At 41.6% G+C, this 19,870-nt stretch overlaps 1 protein-coding gene across 1 annotated transcript in view; it reads left to right on the top strand.

Annotated features, from left to right (window-relative positions):
* Positions 1–14,081, top strand: part of RNGTT (RNA guanylyltransferase and 5'-phosphatase) — a 191,722-nt gene extending 177,641 nt beyond the window's left edge. The window contains exons 15-16 of the mRNA XM_042894031.1: positions 9,162–9,285; positions 11,324–14,081. Of these exons, the coding sequence (XP_042749965.1) occupies positions 9,162–9,285; positions 11,324–11,487 (288 nt within the window). The 3' untranslated portion in view covers positions 11,488–14,081. The remainder of the gene's footprint in view (positions 1–9,161; positions 9,286–11,323) is intronic.
* Positions 14,082–19,870: the final 5,789 nt, after the last annotated feature.

The raw sequence follows: 19,870 nt of genomic DNA, 5'->3' as shown, positions 1-19,870 counted from the left end.
TATGAAACTGCTCAGAGGTACATAACTTATAAAGGTAAGTTTGTAGAGCCTGGGTGCAAATGAATAGCAAAAGATGCTATCTGACTCAGAAAAGTAGTTTTTCTGCCGATGGCACAGGCTGATTGGAAGCTTCTGATAGCACAACTGTGGGGCTTCTCTGTGCAATCCCATCCACAGGGGGTACAGCAGCAAGCCATGGAGCAACTTGTAGAGGGACATGCGCAGATAGAATGAGATAAAAATCAGCTCCTGCAGTAGTTAACAGCTTGCATACCGAGAAAAGATGAAAAACAGTCATACAAGAAAGAATGCTGTAGAATCTAGGTATGATAAACACAAACATTTGCTAAGAGAGCTGTGATTAGAGTCTGACATGCAAAAGAGAAAAATGTCAGAATAAACTTCTTCAGACTGACACTGTCACCTCAGTTCTCTGTCTTATTCTGAAGTACAGAAATAATGTTCCAAAGACTGTACAACAATGAAAGCATAGCTTTGCCTCTGGAAGATGTTTTATGGGTTTTTTAATAATAAATTATTAAAGCAATCTCAGCTGCCCTTATGTTGCAGGATTTCTTGGTAGCATGACTGTAAGTACCTGAGGGATAATTACAATAAGGTTTAGAGAACCAAATGGGGGGTAAATGCTTTCCCTGGTGTGTGACTGCAAACCATCTCTCAGTTTCCCCATTTGCAAGCTGAGAATAGTAAGCATTATGAAATTAATAATTTATGAATGAGGTAAGTGTTGTTTTCAAAGTATATTCTTTATGATCGGTGCGTAAGTCGTGTCTGGATCTTCGTTTCTTAGCATGCAGAGCTCTTTGCTTGGAGCTGTCTCCTTTTTGCAAAATCAGTTTGTGTGTGTAAAACACAAATCAAGGCTAAGGCTGGTGTTCACAAATTAGCTCACATCAAGCAGGAATACAGTCCTCAAAATATTCCAGGCTGTGGGTGAAGTATTTCCTTCTGGAATCATTGCTGCATGACAATTTCAGCTTTTCAGTCAACTCGCACATAAACGTGCTGGTTTAGCCAACTGTGTCTTCTCCTCTTACCATCCTTGTGGGGATAGCTTTTTTCAGAAACATCGAGAGAATTCCTCATCTTTCAATGTTTTTTGTTTTTTGTTCTTGGTTTTTTTGTTTTTGTTTTTTTTTTTTCTGTGAACATGCTCAACAATTCTGTGGTTTGCTGGGGTATTTTCTACCTATTTGTGTGCAATTGCCTGTTTTTCTTAGATACTTAGGCAAATGTCCCATAGTTTCAGTATTGATGATGAGTTGATGGTTTATTATTATTATTCCTGGTACACAATATCCAAGCTGGCTGTCTCTGGCCTCCATGAAGTTCTTCCAAGTGCTTGTGGTGGAGCGTTCTTTTTACCTCTTTCTCCAAATTCATGAGCTGCAGAGCAGGTGAGGTTCTGTTTGCAGAAAGTGTGCATCCTCTGTGAGTATGTTCACATTGAGGTTTTCCTTGAGAGCTGCATTACTGCTTTCACAGTGCCTGGGTGTTCACCGCAGTTCCCCAGTCCCCTAGAGGTTTTCCTCTTCCGTCAGTGCAGGCTTCCACTTGCTGCTTTATTAACTTCCATAATTATGGACTCATCACAGATATGCCAAGTTCATGAGTCTTTAGAACAGAATTCTTCTCAGTTTCTACAGAAGACATACAGAGACATCTATTTTTCTTTAATGCAGAAACCTCTGCTGATGAGGGTGCTGGAGCAAGGGCTATTGGCTGTTTATCTGGGAAGCTACTATTTATTACTTTATTTCATTTAACTCTTCAGCACCTGCGGACACTCGGATCACTGCTTCCCATTCATGGCAATAATTAAAAGAAAATAGATTTCTGAAAGCTTTAAAGTTCCCTCAGGACTTAGGTGGAGGAAGGTCAGCAGCTCTGTGAGATGCCTGAGTTATAATGCCTGAAGCTGCAGATAGTTTATAGGTTTGCTATGGCTGACCAGGTTTTCCCATTGAGTTAAATGGAAAGTATAGAAAAAGGTCCACATCTTGAAGTATGTTGAGAAGCAAAACGTTTGTACAGATGTACTCCCACATCATGGTCTTAGCAGCTACAAGGAGGGTCTGCTTTGTTGTAGTATCCATATTTCTCTGAGAGTCCCAAACAAAGCTCATTGATGTCTTACAGATAATTCAGATGGTGTTAGAGGGTCAAGTGTGCAGGAGACCTTCCAGGATACATTAAGAAATCTATTACCAGCTGGCACAGAAATCATTAAGCTTGTAATATCTCTGATAAGAGGAAGTTTTCTTATTCCTGATGTTTCCATCAATCAGTTGCCAGGAAAACCCAGGCTCCAACCCATTATATGTGGCAGATAATGGCATCTGTGTTTGGAATTACATGTTTTCCCAAATAATCTCTTATATGTTAAGAGAAAGGAGTAAATCATAAACTGAGTACCAGACATTGGAAGCCAATAAGAAATAAATTCTACAACTCAGCAAAGCCACGCTCCTGTGATTTTTGAATGAATTTTCTCTTTGGTGTATTTCTTGATTTTCCAGCACTTGATGTTGGCGGTGTGATTTAATGCGGTGTGAACAAAAACATTAAATTTTTTATATTTCTTAATGTTTCTTTCCAGGAATGAGATCTCAAAACTGGAGCGTTTCCATTCCCTATGTACACAAGAAACAGTCTAGTTACGCTTTGAAGACTTCTTTAATATTGAATAAATATATCACCTGCATTGTGTTTACCCAAGCTGATAACTATTTGTTGGGTAGCACATTACTTAAATATACTGATTGTGTGTCCTTTTAATTTAGCAAAAGAATTGAGTTACCAGTGCTGTTGTTCTACTTTTGACGCATCTATGGTTTTGATAAAATAATCTCTTGAATCATATTAAGAAATGGATATTAAATTATGTGATGAAGTCTGGCATGAACAAAAATGAGGCAGTTTACTTAACTGATGAATTTCTGCCAGTTGACAGTGCTAATATTGTTGTGTACATTAATGGTATGAACAGGCACTTTGTTACCATCTCTTGTAGTTTTATAATTCTTAGAGAATGCTTAATTTAACTGTGGAGAACGTGAGAAACTTCACATGAAAGGGGAAAAAAGTTCTTTAGAAGCATCTGAACAAGCTGTCCAAGCATTAGGAAGTAGCTCCGAAGGAGCAACTTCCAGTCTTCAGCTTTCAAAAATGCCTCATTTTGGGTTTGGCTTTTAGTTACATGGTCAGAAGCTCTTCATTTTGTTACTGTTGCTTCTCTCTCTCATTCTGTCTCATCCTGTTTCTTCAAGACGTCAAGAGCTCTCTTCATTTCATGGAGTGCCCATGTAATTGTTCCTTTCCTTCACTGAGTGTTGTCATTGCTTCTTCGTCGCCTTCAGATGATGCCCCCACTGCTATGGAATCACAGGAACCATGATCTGGTTAATTCTGTTGTTTTAGGTCATTCCACATTGCTTGACAAGTTTAGAAACAATGTCTGCAATACTACACCAGGCAGTTAAGCTCTTGAGAGTAAAGCAGAAGGCGGGATTTCAGACATGCTATTCTGCTATCAAGGTTTTATTTCCTAAACTGTAATCTCTGGCTGGATGTATCCCAATACCTTGAGGACAGTGAAGCTTGTGAATCTCATGTTCTTGGACAGTTAGAAAAATGTGGTGTAGCATTTGCAGAATGGCTTCATAGAGAAGGGTGGGCTCCAATTGTCCTGCAGCAGAAGGCCGGGATGGGAAGCAACCCAGGAGCTTCTCCCTTGTGTACATGAGGCCAACCATTTTTTTTTAGGATGTGCTTCTTTGGCTTGTTTGTTGGCCTCAGCTCTGAGAATGGATCCTAATAGAGAAAAGTTAGTTATCAGGAAGGAAGAATTACTCTCCGGACCTTATTTGGCAACTCTGAACTTCTTTTGAAACAGACAGATGGTATATTTGGGCATAATTGAAAAAGATTGCCTCCATTGCACATGTAGCTTTTCAGAAAAAAAAAAGAAAAAAAAAGAAAAAGAAAGAAAAAGCAGATTCAATAGAATACATGTAGGATCTATCTTGCTTGTATGTTCTAATTCCTTATTTAATTTTCTGTTTAGAAATAAAGTTCTTTTTAATTTCTTAGTATTTCAATTGCTTTTTCTCACTTATTCTCTCATGAAAGTTAACATTTTCTGTGTGTGCTGTTATGATCTTTTCTTCTGGGATCTCACAAACAGGCTGATAATTTTGCATGTGGTATAAGCAATAGGAATAGGTGCATCAAAGAACAATTTTCTTTCTATAAATGTTTGGTAATAGAGGGGAAAGTGCAACAAAAAGGCATTTAGAAAGAGAAAAGATTGGAAATAGAATATGTTCACATTTTGCTTACAAACATCACTATCTTTTAAGTGGACAATTTACTGAGATGAAATCATTTCAATTGCTTCATAAAAAACATATATAGAAACAAGTCTTCTTTCAGTCAAGTTTCCATTTATCTAGAAACTGATTTTTTTTTCTTTCAAAAGAACTCGAATATGAGGAAAGTATATGAATTTGTAAAGATTATCCATTGTTAATACAGTTTTTGTAATATTAACTGTCTCAGACTCTCATTGATAACCCTTATGTAATGTAGCAGCTTGCCCAGGAAGTTTATGCTCCTTAGGAAGTAAGGATGATGAAACTGAGCATAGAATGATAGAATTGCTCAGGTTGGAAAAGACCTTCAAGATCATCAAGTCTAACCACAACCCTCCGCTAAATCATGTCCCTGACACCACATCCAAATGGTTTCTGAACACATCCAAGCATGGTGACTCAACCACCTCCCTGGTCAGCCTACTCTTTTCTGTAAAGAAGTTTTTCCTGATATACTAAACTTACCTTGGTGCAACTTGAGGCCATTTCCCCTCATTCTGTCACCAGTGAGAGGAGACCAACCCCACTCTCGCTGTAAGCACCTTCCAGATTTTGGAAGAGAGCAATAAGGTCTCCCCTCAGCCTCCGTTCCCCCAAACTAAACAGCCCCTAAACAGTTCCTTCAGTCTCTCCTGACAGGGCATATTCTCCAAGCCTTATTGCCCTTCTTTGCACCTGCATGTCCCTTCTGTATTGAGGTGCCCAAAACTGAACACTGTACTTGAGGTGGGGCCTCACCAGTGCTGAGTACAGGGGCAGGATGACTTCCCTAGTCCTGCTCACCACACCATTCCTGATACAAGCCAAGATGCCATTGACCTTGGCCACCTGGGCACACTGCTGGCTCATAATCAGCCGACTGTCCATCAGTACATCAAGGTCCCTTTCCACCAGGCAGCTTTCCAGCCACTCCTCCCCTGTAGGGCTTCCTGGGGTTGTTGTGACCAAAAGGCAGGACTGGATGCTTGGCCCTATTGGAGCTCATACAGTTACCCTTGACCCATCAATCCAGTCTGTCCAGGTCCCTCTGTAGTGCCTTTCCCCCCTCAGGCAGATCAACACTCCCACCCAACTTGGTGTCCTCTGCAAACTTGAGTGCACTCAATTACTTCATCAAGATCATTAATAAAGATGTTAAATAGAAGCAGATGTATGAGTGCAGTTTTAAAAGAAAATGCACGTGTTAATTAAAAGAAAGACTGGCTCAACAGGTTAAATTATGGCTCAATCTGATCAACAAGTGCAGTGTGGAGATGCACAGGAAAACCTCGGCTATTGGTAACATCATAACAAATGCTGCCATTTTTACAGGACTAGAGTTTGATGTATTCACTAGAAATGATTTTTTCCTCTTTTTCAGCTGGATATATTGTTTTTTTCACATCTTGCCCTAAGTTAATATAAAATGTGGCTGCGTATAAAAATGATGCTGTGATTCATCTCAAAATGGTTTGGTTAGTCTGCTCAGTGAGGTGATTTAGTATGTTAGACATTTCATTTTTTAAATATATTTTGATTTTTTTCTGAAAATAAGGAATGGAGGGAGAGTAGGGGAAAAAAAACAAAATTTTTCATACTTGAACAGCACAAATGATGGTGGCAGTGGGAAACCTTTCTTGGCAGGGAGTGGCAGATAGCTGAAGGATGGTCTGTGCTGTATCTAGGCTAACTTGCAGAGCTGCTGATAAAGAGGAGTTGCAGCTCTTGCTCACTTTTTCCTATCACAGCTGAAAATCTAGCAGTGGGGTAGTGAATCACCATCTAAGAAGAAGCTAATCTGTATTTCTAGCAAGTAATTAATGTTGGGTAAGCAAGCTGGTTCCAGATAACCAGATTAAATGCAAGCAGGAACAGCAAGTATTCTGCTCCTCTGGGGAGAAAGGCAATCCATGTGTAAGCTGGTGACTGTCTGTTCCATGACACATTTTGGCCCAGACCAGAAATACTGTCCTGATGCACCCTACCTTCATCAGCCTCGTTATCCTACACTGGTCTTCTGGGGTTCCGATTCTGACTGGATGTCTGAAAACAGGTGATGGAAATAAGTATTCTAGGGAGATTCCACAGAGTCCTTATGGTTTCTGTCTTGAAATTTCCATCCTGAAATCACTGGATGCTTATTTAAGTGCATTTTATTGACAATATGGCAGAAGCATGGGTGTGGTATCAAGAACGTCACTGCTGATGAGGATGAGAATTTTGACTAAGAACTGCCATCCTTCCTGAGATGCTTCTCCCGTTTCTGTGAAGCTGGAGGAAGTGCCTTCCAGGAAGAGAAATGATAGTGCATTATTTAGTTGCTCCTACAGGCTGTATTACTTAAGAGGAAGAAGAGCTGAGCCTACGCAAAGGAAGAACTGAGAAGACACCATTCTGAGCAGCTCAGAGTGAATTCCCAAAGAGAAGGAAATTCAAGGCAGTTCCATTTTAAAGCTAAAATGCCAGAAAGTAGCATCCAGGTGATAGTAGATGTAGAGTGTGAATTTTAGACACAAGGATCATTGTGTGCTTGTTTAGTCCAGTGCACAAAAAGTAATATGTAGAAGTCTACTAAGATGCAACAACAGTTGAATTCAGTAGAAAAGTATTTTTAATGCTGGAAAATGTGCTATGCTCAGAGCACTTGCAGTCTTGATCAAATGTCTGGAATTTGCTGAAACTTATATGTACTTCTAGACTGATGCTTAAAATACAGGGATCAGTATGTGCTGTATTTTTTTCTTTGTAAAATAATGACTACAGCTTGCAATTGTTAAAGACTGTGATCACCATATTCAAGTCACTGCTTTGGCAGGTGTTCGTATTTTGTAGAAAGATCTGTCTCCTAGATTGCTAATGAGTGGCCAAGCAAATATCTAGATAGTTAATAATACTGCTTAATTACTACAGTCAAATAGAGCTGCCATCTAATTTATTGCTATTCTAAGCATCCAAACACTAGAAGAACGATAAACCATGAGAAAGCCATAGAGATTGTTATTTAGTTGAAGTCATTGCCTGCAGTTTTGTGTATTTTTCTCCCCGGCAGGTGATCCTTCTAACATTTTCCTGCTTTGGCAGAAAATCAGTTGCATGGCCATTCCCCACACTGTCCCCATTGCCACGGGGCAGCTATTTTCAAAGTAATATACCTTCCCAAGTTACAGTGCAGCCAAGTGTATATATAGAGTGTGCTAGAAAAGAATGATGTATTTTCCTGAATATGGAACAGGAGTATGTCCAGTGAGCATGTGTCAGTCAAACGTCTGGACTGCACATGGATTTTCAGCACGGGTGTGAAGAACTGAGGTGCTGTGCAGAGAGTGCTATAAAGACTGGCAACCTGAGACACTGGGTAACTTTATCCAGGTGATCATCAGCAAATTTCACGTAAGGAATAAATGGTTTTAGAAGAAAGCTCTTTACAAGCGATGGAATGAAGAAACGAATAATGCATGATTTGCAAACCTAGCTCTGCAAGTCCTATAATGTAAAAGGCCTCAGCTGTAAGCATGTTTAACAAAATTGTCTTACAGTGTGATTTTTACTTGACAAGTAAAATCCCAGAGCTTTCTGTACAGGACTGCTGAACAGAAACACTCAGAGTAAATGCCAAGCAAAATGTTATGGTTCTGCTTATCAAATTCAGGACAAGACCTGTACTGTGCAGTGTAGGAGGACTCAGTCCATGCTCAGTCCATGCTTTCATTAATTAACTGCCTTTATCTGAAAATTAATGGAAAACAAGTTAATGGGGTGTTCCACTGTATGTGCTATTAAGCTGCCTGCAGACAGTCAGTCTTTTTCAAACCTGCATCCTCAACAGTAGTAAATCCCCATGTCACAGAGGTGAGGAATTATGCTAATGAATTGAAATAACCACTGCACTTAAGTGAAGATGCAGAATCCGAAGTGTTGTGTTACTCTGTAGAGCTTTCAATTGGTAAACTCCAGCAAACTAAGTGCAGCTAGCAGTTGAATACAGCTCTATACTTACGAAGAGGCTCTTTGGAACAAAGTGAAATATATGGGTAAAGTTGTTAAAGCATTAGATAAGGTTCTCTGGTTACCATGGTTACTTGAAATTTTTTGCATTGTGTCATAGATTAGAATGCATAGGATGAAGTAGTCAAAACAAATAGGAAGGCCAGAGCATGTAAACTACATTTCCAGATCACACAGCATTGCCAAATAGAAAGACAAAGAGCTCAGAGTGTTGATTACTGACAATTCTAAGAATCAATACAACGAGGCCTGAAAAATAGTCAGAGCCTATGTGATTTGAAGTCATGCAGTATTTTGGGGTTAAGATTTTAATTTTTAAATACAAATGAAGATAAAAGAAAAACCCTTGGTAAAGTTAAGAGTAGAATGATTTTCCACAAGCTTTTCCTCATCTTGAAATCTGACATTTGGCTTTGAAATGTTCAATGCAGAAGGCTGACGAAACATGGATAATACATTTTGTGCGCTTCAGCTGGCAGTAGTGCTTACAATGGAAGCAGTTTATTCCCATAGAAACCTATTTGCATTTGGGCCAGAACTGACCTTTTTTTGCCTCTGTTAGAGCTGCTGATGTTTTAGTGTAATATAATTGCTGTATATTGACAGCAGATTTGAAGAGTGTTTTTAAATATTGAGTAGCCAAGTCTATTCGTAACAGAGGTGGAGTCTACAGTTTTTCTGTGTAAGGTGGAGGCATGTTACTAAAAAATGAAGGGCAGAAGTGAAATACATGTTTATCCCCAACTGTTGTTTTATTGTGTTTTGTTTTTTGTTTTTAAACAGGTGACAAAAGATCTGAAACAGTATGACAACAAAATCATAGAATGCAAGTTTGAGAACAACAGCTGGGTCTTCATGAGGCAGAGAATAGACAAAAGCTTCCCAAATGCCTACAGCACTGCCATGGGTGAGTGGAATAATACACTTCAAATCATTCTCAGGCTCAAATTTTGATTTCTTAATTCTGTTCTAGTTTAAGGAGGAAAGGTGTCCTGGACTTTCCTTTTCTGTTTGAGGTACCCATAGAAGCCTTTCTTGTTCTTCTTGTCATCCCATGCCAAGTTTAGTTCAAGCTGGGACTTGGCTTTCTCGACCCCATCCCTACACAGCCTAGCAGCTTCCTTATACTCTTCCCACACTACCTGTCTCTGTTTCCACTGCCTGTGCATTTTCCTCTTGCTCTTCAGTTTGACCAGTTTGTTCCTGGTTTGGCCATGCTGGTCTCTTGCCTTCATTTCCTGACTTGCTACACCTGGGGATGGAGAGCTCTTGTGTGCAAAGGAAAGCTTATGTAGCATCCTAATTTTAGTCTTTGCCTGTCTCATATCCTTCTAGAGCGTGAACTCTGCCATAGCGTGGTCACTACAGTACAGGCAGCCTCCAATCCTGATGTAACCAATCTGTTCACTTGCATTGGCAAGCAACAGGTCCAGTATTGAATCCCCCCCTGGTGGGTCCTTCAATTACTTGACTAAGGAAGTTATCCTTAATGAATTCCAGGATCCTCTTGGATTGCCTACACCTTGCTGTGCTACTTTCCCAGCAGATGTCTGGGTGGTTGAAGTCCCCCAGCAGAACAAGTGCCTGCATTTGCAATGCCCCCTGCAGCTGGAGGTAGAAGGCCTCATTGATGGGCTTTTACTTGACTGGTGGCCTTTACTAGACACCAATCACGAGGCTTCCTTTGCTACCTTGATCTCTAACCAGCACCCATAAGCTTCCAATTAGCTTATGTGTGTTCTTTAAGGACAGCTCTTCACATTCTATTCCTTTCCTGATGTAGATAGCAACTCTCACTCCTCTCCTTCCTCGCCTGTCCCTTCTGAACAGCTTGTAGCCATCGGTAGCCACACTCCAATCATGGAAATCATCCCACCATCACAATGTTTTTTGACAGCTGAGGTCTCATATTGTGAAACTTCTGAAATGCCGTTTCACCAGAAATAAGCGTAATAAAAAATATTTCCAGGATGATGTCTTACTAATTGTAAATGCTGTGAATGATTCTGAAATTCTGCAGGAAAAAATCATTCAGAGTCAGGAAATTATATACTAATTGTTATTTGTAAAAAAAAAAAAGCAATGTTAGAAGTAAATTTCAGGGAGTCTTAATGTTGTTTAGTAATGAGAAAGCCAACAGATTTTTTTTTTCCATGCAGTTGCATACATACTGTCTTGTCCTTATATGCCATACATTATATTCTCAATGTTATGTCTATTTCCAAGAGAATTACAGTATTTGCTTAATTTCTTGCTTTTTTGTTCTACTTGCTTTTTTTGGACTACTTCCTCAGTCTCTAGAGAGGACTAATCAGAGGAATGTAAAGTTGCATGCAAAAAGTATTGAAAATACTCACAGAATCATCTGGGTTGAAAAAGACCTTCCAACATCACCAATTCAATATTAAGCCAATCTTGTTCTAAAATGTTAGAATTTGGTTGGTGTTTTAAGGCCAGGTCTCACGAGGCGTTTGTTGGTGCTGCTTCACTTGTTGCTTGCCTCACTGGGATATCTGCCCATAGAATCAGAGATTATCCTAACTTAGAAGGATCCATAAGGATCACTGAGTCCAATTCCTGGCTCCATACAACACCACCCAAAAACCAGACAGTACGTCTGGGAGCCTTGTCCAGACACTTGTTGAACTCCAGCAGCTTGGGGCCGTGGCCATTTCCTGGCCATTGTGTAGTTGCTGCATGCAGCAATATGCACATGTACACAGACACACACACATGCCTGTTTTTGTTTAAAAAGAGATGGATGCCCATCTGGGGCACAGCCTGACTCCTGACAGGGCAGGCTTGTGCAAGCCGGTGTTTACGTGGCTGACTACTCAAGCCAAATTATGTTGTTTATTGTGAACAGAGGGGTTCAAAATGTTGAAATGCAATGAATACTGTTACAAATCAGTTTAGTAAATTCACAACATGTTCTTTGTTCCCAGCTGTATGCAATAGCATCCAGAACCCGGTCACAAAGGAGATACTATTTGAGTTCATCGACAGGTGTATGGCAGCTTCTCAGGGACAGACGCGGAAGCACCACCTCGACCCCGACACGGAACTGATGCCACCCCCACCACCCAAAAGGCCCCGCACCATCACATAGGCCTCGGGCACAGTGGGTGGCATTTACACTGCTGCAGAAGGTGAAGTGCAAGTGCGAGGGCTGGGAAAAGAAATGCCTGAATTGCTGTAAATATCTAGGTGTGGTTTCTTTGGTTTTGTTTTTCCAAATTCCACATCATGAATGGACATTGTTTTGTAACTGAGAAGTTCAACCTTACCTTCTGATATTTGAAGATGAAATTTCCAAAGGTATAGACAAGAACAGTACAGTGGAATCGAGGGAAAGCTGTCTTGTTTATATACGGATATCTTTTCACCTTTAATTTATAATGTCAGCAACCTGGAACTGCGAAAATACTGGAATGCTGTACTTTTTAGAAGCTGTGTTTAAAAAAAGAAAAAGTGTTGCTTTTTTCTTAATGATTATCGTTATTCAACTGGTTGCGGTTTGTCACCCGTAGTATAATTTATCAGAGTTTCCCTGCATTTCTGAGACTTGTGTTTAACAGCAAACAGCAATGTTGTTTCTGCGCTGTGTTGGCTGACAACTAAGCCTTCTTAGGCTAAAATCCACTAATTTTAAAATTAGCTGGGTTTTTGTTGTTGAAATATGAAAGAGGTGAATCCCTCTTGTAAATAGCATCCTTTTGAAAAGAAGTGTTTTGAGTGTTTTGTTGGTTCTTTTGTTTTTGTTTTTTTTTGCTGTTTGAACCTAACACACCAAATGTATAGTGGGCTGATTTTAGCTTCGCCTTCAAGTTCCTCTGTAGATAAGGAAATCATTAAATCTTTAGTATTAAGGTCTCTGTTCCAAGACCGTTTCTAGTACAGGGCTTAGTTCTCCACAGTGATACCACTGTAAATATTACTAAAAGTACACTTTGCTGTGATATGCAAGAGTAATAACCAGTGCTAATAATGATGTCTCAGATCCAGGCGCACTATGGCAAAAGAAACGCCAGGCAGCTCCTTCACGAAGGAGAAGGCAGTTCCATGGGAGAGAGCCCTGCCTTAGGGCAAGTGTCCAGGCTGGGATGGTCGCAGGGCAAAGATGAACCCTGCATGGTGTGGATGGGGTTGGCTGTCCTGTGACACTGTGTGAAGCCGCTGGCTGACTTCCCTTCATACGGCATGAAGGAGCCGATTATTGGTACCTGGTGGCTCTCCTGGCAGCTATCCATAACACTGACTATGAGAAGCTGCATTCTGGTTGTCTCATGGAGGAGCTGGTCTGAGCTGAAACCAAACGATTGCAGATTTTAAAGTTTACTGTGAATTTAACAAACAGGGATCTGATCGGTTGTTGCTGTAGTTCACTGAGCGTGTCAGGACAAGTCATCCATTCATCCAGCAGCCTGATCTGTAAAGACCATTGCTGTGTCACAGCTAAAATACATTCAATGAGTTTTAATCTTTGGAAGCAAAATTAACTCCTGCAGTTTATTTTTTTTCCATAGGGAAACTTTAGGGCTATGCTTTGTGGTGGCTTCTCTCACTGCTTCAATCCGTTGTGTAAATGCACATGGCATCGCTCAGATGGCATTCCCAGCATCTCTCTTTCTGGGAGATCCTACATGTGTCTCAGAAAACTGAAGGAGATACATAAGCATCTTTTTTTACTGTGGTAAAACTTGAGGGGAAAAAACGTGTTCATCAAGGCTCTGTACATAGTTTCTGCATATTGTCTATAGAAAAGATATAATATCACCTATGCAAGGTTGCAAAATTATCTCCTAAGAAGAGCCTTATGAAGTTGATGTGAAAACCTATGCATCCTCTGCACATCTTGCATTGAAACACACAGTTAAATATTTCTTCACGTAGTAAAAAGATTTCCCTCTCCATTAAACTCATCATTAAGACTGTCATAACAAACTTTTTGTCACCAATCCTCATGGTTCTATGGCAGTTCTAACTTACAAGATGATTGCAGCCTTTTAAATGAGTTATTGCATTTCGTTCTTTTAAGGTTTGTCCAAGCTGCCTCCTTCTTTCTCCTTCCCAGCATTGACTTGTATTTCGACAAGACCTAGCTTCTGGTTTTCCTTTTATGTTAGAGCTGCAGGAATCAAGCTGCAGCTCTCCTCCGTGTGCATTCCGCCAAGCTCGTGAATGTGCTGTGGCCCTTGTGTTTGGACTGTGTCTTTTTTTGCACTCCTCTTGAAATGGATATTTTGAAAAAGCAGTGATGAGGAAGTTCAGAGCTCCACATTCATATTCAGTTGTAGAACTATCCTTGCGCTACGACCTGTAGCATTTTAGAGAGGTCAATTTGCTTTGCTTTTTCAGAAGAGGAATCTACTGAGCAAGGGTTGAACGAAGAACCTGATGAAAACAAATGGAATTTCATTTGGACCAGCTGGGTTTCATGCTATGAGAAGTGCAAACTTCCTTTGTCTGCTACTAGAAATTCAAGACTGAAACAAAGAAGAGTCTGTTCCAGGAAAATAATAATAATTTTTTTAAAAAAGCATAACTTGTCTATTCTTTGGTGTACAGCATGTTTCCATCCACTGTTTCGTCATTTGTTAAATATATAATTAAAATTTGGTTTCAGTGGAGTTTCCAAAAAATGTAAGTACATTCCTCTACAAACTGTATTAAGTATTTTAATAAAGTCAGTGGTTTAAAATACTTCTGCTAAGGATGTGTTCACTTTTTATACTACCAGAATACTGTGGTGTTATTACTCATCAGTCCTCCAAGAACAGTTCTTCATGTTTTTCAGAGCTCAGTGGCCCTTTTCTTAGGTAGGAGCCTCTCAACCAAGTGGTGGCCACAGTCTGTTATACCATTTTAAAGTTCAATTTGCTCTTCCTGGTGCTGGAACCACAAGAAAAACAGAAGATGCATGAAGTACATACTTTATGACAAGCTAACATTATGTAGCTTCACCAAGTCAGTGTTAAGAATGCAACTGGATGAGAAGTTGTGCAAGAGGCAGCAGGATCAGTCTTCCCTGATTGTTTGTCACCAACCTGGCCTTGAAGCTTGTAGCTCACCTGCTTGGACAGCAGACCTGCGTTGTAAGAGAGCTGGTTTCTGATTCAGCATTCTTCTTTCAGGAACTAAAAATGCCATCTTGGTGTTTGAACTTGCCTTTTAATTAAGGTTCTGCCTCCAGTACTGATATGCCGCTCTTCTAATGGATGTCTTATTTGTACACTTCCTGTGGTACCTCCCAACCATTTCTGGTTCTTCGGTGTTGGAGTGTGAATCCCAAACTACATCTGACATTTGAACACACCTGAAGAATACTGTAACTGTTCCAGTCCCTGTTCAGTGCGCCTCTCTGTTAGCATTAAGGAGATAGGTTGCCATGCCTGGCCAGCACGTCACACTGTGTGGTTTGTGTTCACTTGTTCATACGAGCAGTCCTTCAGCATCCCCACTCATCAGTGCAGCAACTCATCAGTTTTCTGCCTATGAGGTGTGACTTGTATTTGCATAATGTGTAATGCATAATTGTATCTCATGACCCAGGAGTATTTACAGATGCTTTGGCACAGCACGTTCATCTCCTAGGATTCATCTGCAGGCAGCGGAGAGAGAATGAGAGCAGAAGTTCAATTTGTGCCTTCTGCAATGTCTGGTGTCTCTGCAGAGCCTCCCCCATCAATTCTTTTTTGAATCGATATACTCTGTATCCTTTTCACGTTACTCCCCTGTGCTAGTGGGATTTTCTGAGCACAAAATTAAAAATTTTATTGAGAGTAAATTTTGAGGCATCAAAATTACTGCAGCGTTCAATCACATTTATAATCTCATTCAAAGTATTGCACTATTTGGTCAAGAACTACGTATTTTCCATAGATGCTATTGTGTTCCTTGGGACGTCTTTAGTCAAATCCTTAATCCCAGAAATTCTGTTAACTTGCATGAGACTGGCTGAAATGCCTGAAATGGGCAGATTGCTTCCACCCCTCTGTGCAGTGGCACAAGGTCTGCCTTGTGAGCCTTGTTTGGAGGCTCCTCGCAGTGCACGAATCACAAACCTAGTGGAGTTTAGATTACTCATATTGTTTCCAGTGTCAGATGTCTATGGTCCGCTCGTAGAGGTTGCCCTTCAAGCACACGATCCTCTGTGCTGTGCCCACTGCCTGCTTTTCAAGTTGGCCTGTTGCCATTTGTGAGGCCATGAGACCACATCCACATTCCACGAGGGCGTTGCTGCGCTTGGCCCCTGTGTGCTCCTCCTCACACCATGCCAGCCTTGCAGATTAAACGTTTGAAGGATAGCACAGTGCCTCCAGTCCTGCTTGCACAAGGAAATCAAAGCCACATCTACCAGTTGGGACAGTATCTATAATAGGAGTAAGGACTCTTCCCTCCTTCCGTCCCTTATGACCCTGGCCTTCCTGCTTCATGTACAAAGGTAGGTCATACACCACGCACTGACTTCTGGATTGATGAGTTAATGTGAGCAGTGGGAACAGAGGCTGGCATTCTTTCTGCTTTCCCTGGTGAGATCCCACTGGCCACCTCAACAAGTTGAATGCAGCAGAGGCTGGAGGTTGCTTGAGACATTTACTACACTATTTTCTCCTAGTCAGGCTCATGTTAATCTGGTTTATTTCAATTCGTAGGCAGCAGCTGGAGAGTACTTGAGCATGCTGTAATGAACACGAGTGAGAAAATTCCGATGGCGCTGATGCATCCATGGGTACAGAGGGGTGCTCAAGATGCTCAGTGGACTCTTGGAGGAGAGTAATCTCGTGTTCCGCTGTGGCAAAAAATAAAATGTAAGTGCGAACCATTTGCACTTCATTTGGAAAACACTGGAGTAAAAGTAACAAAAAAAGAAATCAAATAGCAATCAAGTTGACTCCCATGATAGGAATTTATTTAATGAGAAATACTGTTCATGCCCCTTTCTCCCTCCCCTCTCCCTACCCTCAGTATCTTCGTGTCTGTTTGACTAGCAGAACGCACACAATTTGGGTTCAGGAGCATTCAACTATCATACTTGGAGAAAATTAAACTTTGATTAATTCTTATGCTCAGAATTTTCTGTAATGCTGAGGAGGCGATAAGGTTATCATATTAAATGGGTCTGTATAAATGCTGTGTGTAACACTGAAGGAACAGAATTTTGTTATTATCAAGGCATACTTCAAAGAGTTTCTCAACTAATTTGATTATCACAAGAGGGGAAATTTTAATCCAAATTAAAAAAAAAAAATCCTTTAAAAAAATGTAGCATCGTTCAATAGGAAAAAACTTAGAGAAGAAGAACACAGACTTCTATGGGCAGTCATGCATGGCTGCAAGTGGGGTGTGATGGAAGAGAGGCCCAGAAGGCAACCGGAGCTGTGACATCTTGTATGCTGCCAAGGAATGGAAGAGGTGAGATGAATAATCCTTGCAGGTCTGTTCCAACTTGTCTATCTGTGGTTCTATGACCATGAGGTGGCTCTCAGAATGGAGAATGCTCATCGGAAGACCAGGGCACAGCAGGCCTCAGTGACATTAAGAGGTGACTTCTTACATTGAGACAACGGGGTCAAGGAGGAAGGCCCTTCCTCACCAGGAGGCTCAGAGCAGCTGCCTCAAGGTGGCTGATAGCGAAGAGGGAGAACCAACAGGTCCTAACAGCAGAGCAGAGGGTAAACAGTTTCTCTCTCACAGTTTCCTGGTGGTAACTCTTATCCTCAGCTCTGGAAGCTCTGGGACATGCTTACACACCCAGCAATGAGTTTTGTGGGAGTCAGAGAGCAATGAGCTGCAGTGGGTCATGTCCCTGCATCTTATCGTAGGGCCATGGGGGCACCTCTGAGCCCTTTGGGCAAGTCAGTGATGTGCAAACAACCCGTGCAGACGGCAGACAGGACTCCAAACTGGGATCTTTTGAGGTCAGTGCTTACCACTTGCCTCACACCTCATACCCTGCCAAGAGAAATACACAGGTTTTGCCAGTGCGCACATGGGTGATGAGAGCAGCATGTCTGCTGAGAGCCCAGGTAGTGAGGGACACAGGGATGGTGTGAATGGCATGAGAGGCACAGGGAAGCAGAGATGTGCCTCCCTCCAGTGCACACCCTGATGCCTAATGAGGTAAAATAAGAATAGAAAAATAATCTTAGTTTGAATTCCCCATCAGCTTGTTTGGCAGCTGGTGCTGTTAGTTGAGTATTTTAGTACTTACAACCTTCTCCTCTGGTTCAGTTTGCTGACAATGTTATGCAAGATCTTTCTAAGGAAGAATTCTGATTTGACAACATGGTGGTCTGAGACCCATAAAATAAGTGCCAGGAAAGCACTACAGAGCAAAAAAAAAAAAAAAAAATCCCATTTCTCTATCAGGAAGTGGAAAACTCGCATTTCTGAAAGGATTTATGGTCTTTAGAGCAGCGGGCTCCTGGCATAATTTACTTACACCTGCCATGACAGTTTGTTCCTTAAAAAGAAAAGATTTATTATGTTACTGTTGAGCATTAAATCAATGATAATTCTGCTGCCAGGTAATACTTACCTGTAAGTGAGTGACCCATACACAAATAACCTGTGGCAGCCAGATGCTGGAGTTTGAAGCTGTTGTGTTTGGAATTGCACTTTTCACCATTTCTGCTTCCACAAAGCTGTGTGTTTTGTCCCTGGAACTATGAGCAGCTGGTGCCACTTTAGTTGGTGGCTGCCCATTTGCCTTCTCTTATAAACGTCGTGCAGAAAAACACACACCCTCCTGAGATTCCAGCATCATAGTGATAATTGATCCAGAAGTGCCTACAGGGAAGGCTGATGTTTCATCTTCCTTTCCTCGAGTGTTTGGAGTAAATCTTTTGACATCTGAAGGGAAGTTCTTCTCCAGCCTATCTCTCTCCAGCACTAGTAGCAAAATGGGAAGTGCACTGAAGCCTCCCTTCCTGTGGCTGGCCTTGTACCACTGCCTGTACAGATCCTCCCTTGCATTCCCCACACCATTGTCCCCAGTGTGGAATACAGAGAAGGGCTGCAGAGCCTTCCATGCCATGGTGTGGCTGCACACAAGCTCTTCATCCCTTCTGAGAGGTTTCCAGTTTCACATTACTAGAGATGGTACTAAACTCAAGGTGGAGGCTGGATATGGCCCTACCCATGCCAGCTGAGGGCTGTGCCTTTCTGACCAGTGGCAATAGGCCACCAACCAGTCCATCATAATATGCATGCACATGGGTCTGAAGGAAAGGGTTAACTGTTAACTACAGCTTTGTAGGTGTGAGCCACAAACCCTCTGCTACAGCGCAGTGCACAGCACTAAAGCTCTATGTATCTGTGTGTAATAACCACTGTCCTTTTTGCACCTGCCTGTGCCACTGAGGCTTCTTGATGCCTTACAGAAAATTACAGACAAACACATTAATACTTGGCCGTGCTGGCCTGGAACTGCTAAGGAACAGGGAGTGATGATGAGACACAAAGAAATTGAATGAGAACAGCAGCCTGCAACATCCTCATTTCATTCAATGACAAAAGAGTTTGGCGTGTATATCCATGCCTTTGCTGAGGACTGTGCAGTGGATATCAAAAGCCTGAAACATTCACTAATGATAGCTGCAAAGAGGGGAAAAGAACAACTCTTACTAATGTAAAATGCAAGACTGGCTGTGCTATGTAGCAGCTCCTGTTAAATTGACTGGCAAAATATTTTCTGAGTTCATGGAGATTTGAGAAAATTACCCGTTCCCTAAAGCCAGTTGTGAGCACAGAATGTTTCTGCTTTCACACACAGCTTTGAGAGGCAGAACGGAACAATTCCTGCCCAGGCAGCTGGGTGATGGAAACTGACAGAGCAGTGCCTGTGCGCAGAGAGTTTAAATGATGCACAAGGGACTGGTTAGCGTGTGATATGCAAATGTAAATCTATCCTCGAGGCATTGCAACTACAAAATGTCTCGCAATAATGCTCGTTTATCGAAAAGTCATTTCTTACTATGGATTCCTCCCTCCCAGAGCAGCAGGGCTTCCTGCCCCGAGTGAGCTCGTCCTTCACCCCCTCTCCAGTGCATTACGTCTGGCTTTAGCCAAGGGACTGACAGCCAGAAGGATCATCCCCTCCTATGGTGCTCCTTGGCTGTGCCTTCTCAGTCTGGTGAACAGAGACAAGTAGATCAGCACGATGGCCGTCCTGCAGCAAGGCCCGTCTGCCTTTTGATAAGCTCAGATTCTCACCATCACATTGAGCACAGCTGCTTTCTGGAGAGGTTTGAAGCCACCTGGGCTTTGCCTGCCTTTACAGAAAGTAATTGGCTATAGGATGGTCCACATCCCCAAGGATGTGAACTGATGATGTCTTCAGAACAGTTATAGCAATGGGTGTGTTCACAGCCAGCTCATCCTACCTGAAAGTACCAGCCCATTGCAGGATGTTTGTCGTGCCTGCTGCTGGTCGCAGTGGAAACGTGGGATCACTGGACTGGTGTGTCTATAGCTCTGCTCCCAGGAAC

Source organism: Lagopus leucura, unplaced genomic scaffold (assembly GCF_019238085.1).
Source record: "Lagopus leucura isolate 7727_CA_CO unplaced genomic scaffold, USGS_WTPT01 Super-Scaffold_73, whole genome shotgun sequence".
NCBI classification, from domain to species: domain Eukaryota; kingdom Metazoa; phylum Chordata; class Aves; order Galliformes; family Phasianidae; genus Lagopus; species Lagopus leucura.
This window is presented reverse-complemented; position numbering and strand designations above follow the sequence as displayed.